Source organism: Rattus rattus, chromosome X, assembly GCF_011064425.1.
Source record: "Rattus rattus isolate New Zealand chromosome X, Rrattus_CSIRO_v1, whole genome shotgun sequence".
Lineage (NCBI taxonomy): Eukaryota > Metazoa > Chordata > Mammalia > Rodentia > Muridae > Rattus > Rattus rattus.
The window spans coordinates 65,568,508-65,578,728 of record NC_046172.1 but is presented as its reverse complement, the minus strand read 5'-3'; the positions used below and the strand labels follow the sequence as shown (position 1 = coordinate 65,578,728).

The 10,221-nt window shown below is 39.3% G+C and overlaps 1 protein-coding gene across 1 annotated transcript; it reads right to left on the bottom strand.

Annotated features, from left to right (window-relative positions):
- Positions 1-3,953: 3,953 nt before the first annotated feature.
- LOC116888321 (cytochrome c oxidase subunit 7B, mitochondrial) lies at positions 3,954-9,926 on the bottom strand. Its single transcript, XM_032889594.1, has 3 exons — positions 9,779-9,926; positions 6,262-6,386; positions 3,954-4,172 (listed from the first exon to the last, which is right to left on the bottom strand). The coding sequence occupies exons 1-3, from the start codon at positions 9,816-9,818 to the stop codon at positions 4,095-4,097; spliced, it is 243 nt and encodes an 80-aa protein (XP_032745485.1). The 5' UTR covers positions 9,819-9,926; the 3' UTR covers positions 3,954-4,094.
- Between the last annotated feature and the right edge of the window lie 295 nt (positions 9,927-10,221).

Below are 10,221 nucleotides of genomic sequence, written 5' to 3'. Positions count from 1 at the left end.
CTAGCCATACTGGGGTACAGAGTAAGAGTATGTCTCAAAGAAAAAAACTTCACCAGGCTGGAGAGATGGCATTAATGACTTCTCTTCCAGAGAATGCAAGGCAGCTCTCAACAGCTGTTGCTTCAGGTGCAGGGAACCGATGCCCTCTTCTGGCCTTCCAAGGCACTACCTACTCGTGGTTCACAGATGTACATGCAAGCAAAACACCCATACACAAAAAAAAGTACCCAAATGGTAGACTGCTGCTGTAAACTGTGCTGTGATGTGGTACACACACACACACACACACACACACACACACACACACACACACACACACGATTTTCACAAATAAAACATAACATCATTCAACGAGGTTGGCAATTTCTAGAGTTTACTCCCCTGCAGGAAAATGCTTACCACCAGATCTGCTGACCTGAACTCCATCCCTGGTAGAGGGAGAGAACTCCCACAAATTGTCCTCTGGTCTTTATGCCTGAGCTGTAGTACATACAGCACACCCGCAAATAAATAATGTAAAATAAATAAAATGTTTAAACAAAAATGGGCTGGAGTGAAGGCTCAATGGTTAAGAGCAAATGCTGTTCTTGTAGAGGACCCAAGTTCAGTTCCCAGTGATAATGGTTTTTGTTACTTTGTAGGCTCCTCTTTTTCCCCGTCCTTTCTCATTCCACTAACCCCTCCTCCCACCCGTTTCACCACCTATCACTAGATAGGAGAGAGAGGATAGAAGGGGAAGAGCTAGAGATCCCTGGAACCAATTTCTTTCTTGTTTCTTTGAGCACGACTACGAACAAACCAAAACCAAACCTCCTGAAAGACCACCAACCACAAACCAATCTATGGGGGCACTAGCGCTTATATACCCAGAATTCCAACTGTCACACAATCGCACAAACTATCTGCAGCTGACAAAAGCATGCTTCTGTTAGAGCACCAGGCAAATCATATACAGCTGCTGTGGACATTTTGAAGCAGCCCCATATCCCACGCCTGGCATGAAAACTAAAACACATTTCTTATATTTCTGTGTTTATTAAAGAAAATAAAAATTCCAAAACTCTGGCTACAATACAACCTCTTGTAACTCCAGGTCCTCCTGTAAGAGGACCCAACACCCTCTTCTAAACTGAGGTTACCTACACCCACATGTGCACATAGTCAGACAAATACACATAATTTTGAAATTAATTCTTTAGTATAAAGATGTACTGTGGGGGAAGGCAGTAAGGACCTGGAAGAAGGGCAGAGGCAGAGAAAGGGGAGCTGAGAAACACAGGAAGAGAGGCAGCTGGGGGCAGGCGGGAGCAGAGAGCGTAAAGTCTTTAAATCAATTTTTAAAAAGAAACTAAGGCAACTTTTAAGTGGGCTCCCAAATATCACCAGAGTTATAGCTGCAAAATGATTGGCATTGAACTAAAAGAATATCACTATACACATACTTTGTACCTTTGGCCACTTGAGACACATTTTCCTTCAATAAACTGTCATGGAAATAATAACTAAAAATATAAAATCAACACTCAATGAGAGCAATCAGGAAATGAGCTTTAGAGAATTAGAATAACAAGTCAGCTGTACCTTTAATCTAAACACTAGTTTATCTGTCCTCACTCACGGTGTCACTAAAATGTCACTTTTACCTGCATCCCCTCTAGTCCCTGAATGCTCAAGGATTCTTTTCCTGTTTACTATATTGACTGAGCCATTATAAGACAATATCTTTAAGAGTTTTCAGGTTTGCTGGGAGTTCAGCAAATACTAAGCACCTCCAAATTGCTTCAATATGGGATCAATATATCCTTAATAAAGTCACCAGGTAAGAACATCTGGGCCTGAGGAAATGGCTCTTCGGTTAAGAGTACTTCCAAGAATGGCTAACAACTGCCTGTAACTCCGGCTCCATAGAAATAGAAAATACAGGATTCCACTTCAGACTAAAGTTGAAAACAGGACTTATGGCATCCATCATTTAACAGTACTTCAGAATCCTTCAATCTTAAAAGATGCTAATGCTTCTAAGGTAAGCTGTCTCAAGTCTTCAGCCATAGAAATACTTAAGGGAAATGTATTTAGTGACCTCCCAACTCCAGGAATTATAAGATACAAAGTATTGTGTTAGTTATACCAGTTTAACTAAAGGGTAGAACTTGCCTGAATGAAGCAGCAAAGCACCAAGGTTCCAATATTGTGGGGACAAAACTCAACTACTGCTTCATTTCTACTAGTGGCTACGGTAGTGTTAAAATCATCCATCAAAGCCAGGCTTGGTAGCACATGCCTTTAGTCCCAGCACTCAGGAGGCAGATAGTCAGCTCTCAGTGAGCTCAAGGCCAGTCTGGTCTACTACAGATGGAGTTTCAGGACAGCCAGGGTAGAGAAACCCTGTCTCAAAAAAAAAAAAATAAGAAGAAGAAAGAAATAAAAGAGAGGCAAGCTGGCGTTGGGTCAGTAGGTAGGGCATTTACTGCCAGGGCCTACATGGTAAAGAACCTACTCCTGCAAGTTGTCCTATGGGAATTGTCCTCTGACATTCACATATGGACTGTGGCACATGTCGGTACAACATACACACAACTTAGGTAAAACACTCCATGAAACTGACAACTATCATTTACCTGACAGAAAAGAACACATCAGAGAAAGGGGAGAGGGACCATGAGGGGGCAGTGACTTAAAGAGGGTGACTAGAATGTAGTAATTAATGGAAACAAGAACAAATCATAGTGTACCTCATCATAAAGGAGTGCTAGTTCTGAGCTCAAAAGGTATACAATTGAAGACATTAAATTTGTTTAATCAACATTTCAGATTAATCTATATTTGAATGACTTAGTACTAGCTTGAACATTTCTACAGATCTCATAAAAATGTTCCAAGGTTTTTTTTTTGTTTGTTTTGTTTTGTTTTTGAGACAGTGTCTCAACTATGCAGGGCTTGACTGGCCTAGATCACTGCAAAGTGATCCTCCCTGCCTCAGTACTGGGATTGACAGTATATGCTACCGCACCCAGCTTAAACTTTATCAAACGGGGTTAGATTTAGCTCAGTGGTAGAGCACTTGCCTATAAGCGCAAAGGGCCCTGGGTTCGGTCCCAGCTCGAAAAAAAAAAAAAAATTATCAAACAGAATTAGCTTAGTTATAAATCTTGGTAACTATTTCTAGTAAACAGGATGTGAAATTCGTATCAGATAAATTTAGAGACTGCTAAAGGCAACAGAAATTCCATGTTCTGCTTATTAAAACATTGTAAATGATAATTAAACTATAGCCCTAACCAAAAGTATTAATAGAACTTGTGATATAATTAACATTTCATTTAGTTTACACTTTACACCAGAAGTTCAGTGCCATATACTAAACTTGGGACAATCCCCAAACCTAAATGTTCTATATTGCTATACTTAACAGAAAACCAACAGGTGAGGCCAATGAGTCAAAGTCTTGTCATTTTAAACCCACGATTAGCAGATACTCTTTTTACTGTAACGGTTACATAACTAGGAAGCATAGGACGGATCCAAAGGACTAAGAATCATGCTGAAAATCTACCATCTACTTAAGATGAATTTGCCCATACAGGCCTAAGGAGGTAGTAGTCTTTAGCAAACCTAGCTCATACAGGATCATTATTCCCTTGGGTTTGGTGACAGTCTAAAGTCTCTAAGCAGAAGGGAGCTAATGACAATTCCAAATTGTCTTTCACAAGGTAGAGAGCACTAAGCATAATCTACCTGGCCAAACTCTTGACCCAGTGCTCTAAAACAGCTCTGTGGGTTTTTTTATTCATTAGCTATAATTTCGGCTTACTATAAATGTGTCTTCCTGATCACAGATTTCCCTTGTACCACTTCATAGGTGAAAAGGCCATTTTAAGAGACAATACAGCTTAAATAAATAAGAAGTCATCATGCTTGGCTTCATTTACAAAGGAAGAAAACCAAACCTAGAATGAAGGTTTCAAAGGTACTTTATTTCTTTATTTTTTTCTTCAATATGCCATGTTTTAATGAGTACATGATTCTTTGACTTGGCATTCATTTATGAGTTGGTTTTTGAAACAATTCCTTGATTATTGTATCAGCTGGCATGACTATTGATCTCTCCATTCCTTTGGGGTGACTCTGCCAACAGGGGACAGGTTCCATTCTATTCCAATTTGTGTGGCTGTCTGTAAGAATTAAAAGGCTGTCAGTTATACATATTTAAACCACAGTCCATTCTCAACTTGGAAACGATGTCTTCAAAACTAAAAAGAAATTCTGCTTAGTTTAACAGTAAACAGCAAGTCACCTGGGGTATAGTGCTTTACAAGTGGTCAAAACGAATTGCTGTCCATTCTGAGTTGAAGGAAATGTTCTAAATCTGCACTGTCCACTATAGAAGTCACTGGCCACATCTGTTAAGTGGTTGGAATGTCTGCTGGTGATGACACACACATTCAACCCCAGGAGTCGGAGGGCAGAGACAGGCGATTGATTCTCTGAGTTTGAGAACACCATAGCCTACAGTGTGAGTTCCGACACAGCTAAGACTATGCAGAGAAACTGTCTCCAACTATCCACCACCAAAAAAAGTACATGGAATATGGTTAGAAAACTAAGGAAATGAATTTTGAAATTGTTCTTAAATCAAAACTGTATTTTACATTTTTTTCTCCCTCTGAAATATTGCCTCTGTCAAATACAACTATCTAAGAGAATTCATTTATTTTCGTATCTGACATCACGGCAGAGGTACAGATCATTAAAGGTGCATGAATAAATGTTCCTCCATACAGAAGACCCTGGGTTCAATCCTTAGCACTAAAATTAATAGTGTACTTAATTTCAGAGAAGTGCTGAAATGTCCCTTTTGCTTTTCATTTGTTTTTAAAGATTTATTTTATGTTTGTACACTGTTGCTGTCTCCAGACACAGCAGAAGAGGGCAGTGGATCTCTTTACAGATGGTTGTGAGCCACCATGTGGTTGCTGGGATTTGAACTCGGGACCCCTGGAAGAGCAGTCAGTGCTCTTAACCACTGAGCCATCTCTCCGTCCCTTTTGTTTTATTGAGACAGGTTTGGTGACATGTGGCCCAGGGTGAATATATACTTGTTATGTAGATAAGATGCCCCTAAAGTCGTGATCTTCCTGTGTCTCTACTGTTAGGATTACAGGTGTACCACCTCACACAGCAATCTGTATCACTTACACAGAAATATTTTTATTAAAATTTCAAAATTACCACTTTTAACCAGAAAATAACTAGAAAATAAGTTGTTAAGCAACAGATGTAGAACCCTAAAGTATGGTAAACAAGGTATATTTCATCTATCAAGAAAATTATATTTGGGTTTGGGGGTTGTTTTGTTTTGAGACAAAGTCTGCTATGTAGCCTAGCAGACCTCAGGCTTGTTATAGCTCTAGCTGGTCGTCTTCTTCTCAGTCTATCTGCCTCAACCTCCCAAGTGCTGGCATTGCAGGTGTCCATTTCCAACCACACTGGCTTTGCCTCAGCTGTGACTACAGAATTTTAGAAGGAAATCCAGTAACTGAAGTATAACTAGAAAGGTGACTCAAAATATGAGAATCCATAAATTATACAACAAAACACCTGACCAACATATCTATAGATGTTTTAATCTTAAAAGACACCAGGGCAATACGGTTGTTGCTGTGAATTGAACCGAGGGCCCTGTCAGTGGTAATAGTGTACTTTATAACCTATGACAGCAATCTTCTACTAGCTGATATCATATGGAAATATGATGGGTCAGAATTTCTCTTCTGCAATGAACTGATGTACAAATTACCAAGGGGAGCATATTTAACTCAACAGTACAATATTTTAACTGTTTTAAAGGTAAGCTCTCACTATGTACATTATTTAGCCCAGGATAACCTCATACTTGCAGACATATACCACCATGCTTGGGCTCCACAAATAAGATTCTTCTAACAGCTATACAATTCAGAAAAGGGCTGCCTTGCAATCCAACCAAAACTTTGTTACTGGAAATATTAAGAAGATGAATGAATGCTGAATGCAAAGGAAGACACACATATTGGGTGGATGATCGGATAGTATTTCAAATCCTTCCTCAACTAGAAACTTAACATTTTCAATACATAGACTAGATGAGAATAAAACATATCTAAACTAAAAACCGCTGAGCCTGAGATAACAGCTCAATGGCAGAGCACTTGCCTAACATGTATGAGACCCTGAATTCAATCCCTAGCACTGCAGAAGAAATAATCAACTAATAGTACTTACATATGTCCATGCAGAAATACAGAAGATGCTTCCACCTGCTAATACAGCATTTCCATATTTGTCATGGAAAGTAGGTGTCTTCTTTTGATGGCTCTGCCTTGCCACCACTTGCTGAATGCTTCGAACTTAGAAAAGAACACAGAAGTATATGAATCAGTTATCAAAATAAAAACAACACAACTGCCAATCAGGAAAGCAGAGGTAGTGAATTCTACAGACCACTACAATTCAACTAAATCTTAACCACAAGAACAAGTGGTCAGGCAGTAGTGGCGCATGCCTTTAGTCTCAGCACTTGGGAGGCAGGGGCAGGATTTCGGAGTTGGAGACCAGCCTGGTTAGAAGCTAATTCTAAGACAGACAAGGCAGAGCGCAGAAACCCTGAACAGAAAGAGAGAAATAATGGACAGATAAACAAGTCTGCACCTTCTCAAATGTTCTGGAAACAAGACAAACTGCCAGGTTAACACCCAAAAGCTCAGTACTTGGGAGACTGAGACAGGAGAATTGCCATGAGTGCAAAACCAAACTGGACTATACAGTGAATTCAAGGCTAGCCTAAGCTACAGTAAAAGACTCCATCTCCAAAAAAAAAAAGGGGGGGGGGCTGGAGAGATGGCTCAGTGGTTAAGAGCACTGACTGTTCTTCCAGAGGTCCTGAGTGCAAATCACAGCAACCACATGGTGGCTCACAACCATCTGTTACGGGATCTGACGTCCTCTTCTGGTGTGTCTGAAGACAGCTACAAGGTACTAGTATACATAAAATAGTCTTTAAAAAATAAGGTAAAGTGACACATAGAAACATGATTTTAAATATCCGATAAAATGTTGACACATAACATGAATGTTCTTCACACAATTCTCATTTTTTCTGGATTCCTGAAAATTTTCACAGCAAAAATAAAAGTCAAATGTTTATTACTTTAAAATTATGGGGGCTGGAGAGATGGCTCAGTGGTTAAGAGCACTGACTGCTCTTCCAGAGGTCCTGAGTTCAAATCCCAGCAACCGCATGCTGGCTCACAACCATCTGTAATGAGATCTGACGGTTCTGTTCTGATGTGTCTGATGACAGCTACAGTGTACTTATATGTAATAAATAAATAAATCTTTAAAAAATATTATGGCCCCAAACTATTGTAAGCAGAATTTTAAAATGAATTGGTAATGGTAATGATTATACAATTACAAATGTAATTGATTATACAGTAAGACTATATAAGCAGGCAAGCCTATTTGTAACCTAAGCACTTGAAAGGTGGAAGCAAGAATCAGCCTAGGGTGCATGAGACCCTATCTCAAAAAATAGAGTAGAAAAAAATGTATGAGAAAGATTTTATCATCAGGTAATTTGTAGCCTAGAAATGAGTATTATAAATGAAGACACGAATTCTACAAGAAAGTAGAATTAACTTAGCATTTAGGAAAGTAGGATTTGTTCATAGATGTAGAAAAATGGAATTAAAAATCGACAGAGATAGATAGATCTACTGTACCAGAAAGTCAATCAAGTTTGGATGAAGAACAAGGGAGCTTAGACAGGAGTAAAACTAGAAAGAAGTGGTAAATACCAAGAAAAGCTATGCTTTTCTCTTTAAATCTAGACACCACTTCCTTATTGTTTTAAAGGTGCTTACAGATACAGTGTAAAAAGCAATGAATGTTGAATTGAGGTGTGGTGGTTTACACCTATACTCTCAGTACTTAGGAGGCTATGGTCTAAAAACTATACTCAATTTTGATGCCAGGCAGAGATGTAAAGTAAGACCATTTCAAAAATATAAACAAAATAAAATGTTGTTCACTCACTAATACTTAAAAAATATAATAGTTTCAGGCTGGGGAGAGCCTGGGTTCGGTGGCAGAGCTTTGGGTTCAAATTCAATCAAACTCCCCAAGACAAAAACAATGGTCTCTAGGTGTCAGAATCCCAATAATTAACCATTATATTAGCTCTTTAGCTGCCTTACTTACCCTTTCATTTTCACCTTTAACCAGTCACACCCAGGGAAATGTAGCTCGATTGGTGTAGTGCTTGCCTAATATTCCCTAGATTTGGTCCCTAACACTGCAGAAACAAACACAATTAGATCTATAAAGGTGCTAAGTACTTGTAAGCCCAGCACTTGGGAGATGGAGGCAAAGGATCAGAAGTTGAAGACATGCTTGGCTACAAGTTAAATTGGAAAGCAAGCCTAGTGTACTTGAGACCCTCCCTCAGAAAACAGCCACATCCAGAGAAGCAAATTAAGAAACATTCCATAATGGGTTCTGCTCTAGAACACTTAAAATGTATGGGAACTCCACACTGAGAAATAGAAACGCAACAAAATAAACTTGAAAAAATAACCTTTTGCCTGCTCTCCAGAGCAAGTTCCAGGACAGCCAGGCTACACACACACACACACACACACACACACACACACACACACACACACATAAACACACAAAACCCTGTCTCAAAAAAACAACAAAAATGTTTCCTACAGTATTTTAAAAGTTCCTAAATCACTCAAAGATCAAAGAAATTGTGATTAGCAAAAATTGTTGTTTCAACACTCTGATTTACCAAGTGGATTTCCTTAAGTCTCTCTTCTGTACTAAAAATGACAAAAATGAAACAAAAAATTGAGTGACCAGAGAACTGTTAATGATCTTATGAAATCGGTATTACTTACTAACCTTTGTTCTACAAAAACAAGTTTATAAAGCTAAATCATTTGTCCAAAGTGAAAGAAAGAACACAGCCTGTAGCAGATGAAACATCAATTGGGCTCCTATTTTTTCAATTATTCCCAAAGTACTTCAGTGCTTAGAACACAGTGATACTCCTAACATTTCTGTAAAATAAAAATAAATCCATGACTAGAGAAGCAAGCTAAAGGTATTTGTGTAAGGTCACCTTTATTCACATTACTGAAGGTCACCTTCACGGGAAAGCAATTACGAAAATGAGTTTTTCTTTCCAGTCTAATGTTTTCTCCATATATAATGCTAGTCTCGAATTTCCACGTACTTGCCTAACTTTTAAGCAGGAACAAATGACCATGATTGTCTTCGCGATAATTAATATTCCGTTAATAATCTACAGACGACTTCTTCAAAGCTGCCAGATTTTTGCTTTTCCCCCTCGCTATGAATGCAGGTGAGGTAGATTTAGTTTCCTACCACCGCTACCACCATAGGAGATCAGTTCTATATAAATACAGTCCCAAAGCTACAATTTAGAACATGGCTAAAAGAGCAAGGTGCCCGCCAAAACGGTCTTCCTGGAAATGATAGGTCTCTGAAGAAAGAGAATGCAGAACTAGGCTAGGAACACAAGGACAGGATGATAAAGCCACTGTCACAGCTACCACTGTCATTGCTATCTTCCCAGTGACTGGAGAGCACGCAGGGAACCGTGCACCTAGAATTAAAACTGCAGGATTTAGGGCAGAGGAAAAAGGCATGAGAGCACGAGGGCAGATGGATCCCGGGTGTTGTAAAGGGCTCGCCCACATTATCTGCTCACCTTGGAGACGACTTAGTGCGTTTTTGGCCAAGGGCAACATCGCGGAGACAAGGATGGAACTGCGGTGACTACAGCTGCTACCTGGGTGCAAATTCACCCCAGCTACCCTTGCAGAGTCCTGAAAAACAAAATGGCTTTCTGCGGTGATTCCTAATGAGATTTGGTAACATATCGCGAGATTTGGGGAAATTGACCTATAGAAATTGTAATCCTATTTCCTGCGAGAAAAAAAGAAAGGCCTTTGGGAAATGTAGTTTCAAACTTGATGGCTGCCATAGACTAGTATTTACTAAACAGAGAGATAACACTTTGGACAAAGGTTTAGGACTCTACAAAGGAGATCTGAGACACCAACCTTACAGAAGGCACCAGCTTCAAGATGCTGGGAGATCAATTAGTCTTTTTTTTCCCTAGGGATTCCATTCAGTTTATGTACATCTGGC

Excerpts from the sequence above, each read along its gene's own strand:
- LOC116888321 (XM_032889594.1), bottom strand. The coding sequence starts at position 9,818 with ATGTTGCCCTTGGCCAAAAACGCACTAAGTCGTCTCCAAG. Across the intron at positions 6,387-9,778 it reads CGCACTAAGTCGTCTCCAAG|TTCGAAGCATTCAGCAAGTG; the intron begins GTGAGCAGATAA and ends TTCTTTTCTAAG. Across the intron at positions 4,173-6,261 it reads GTATTTCTGCATGGACATAT|ACAGCCACACAAATTGGAAT; the intron begins GTAAGTACTATT and ends TAATTCTTACAG.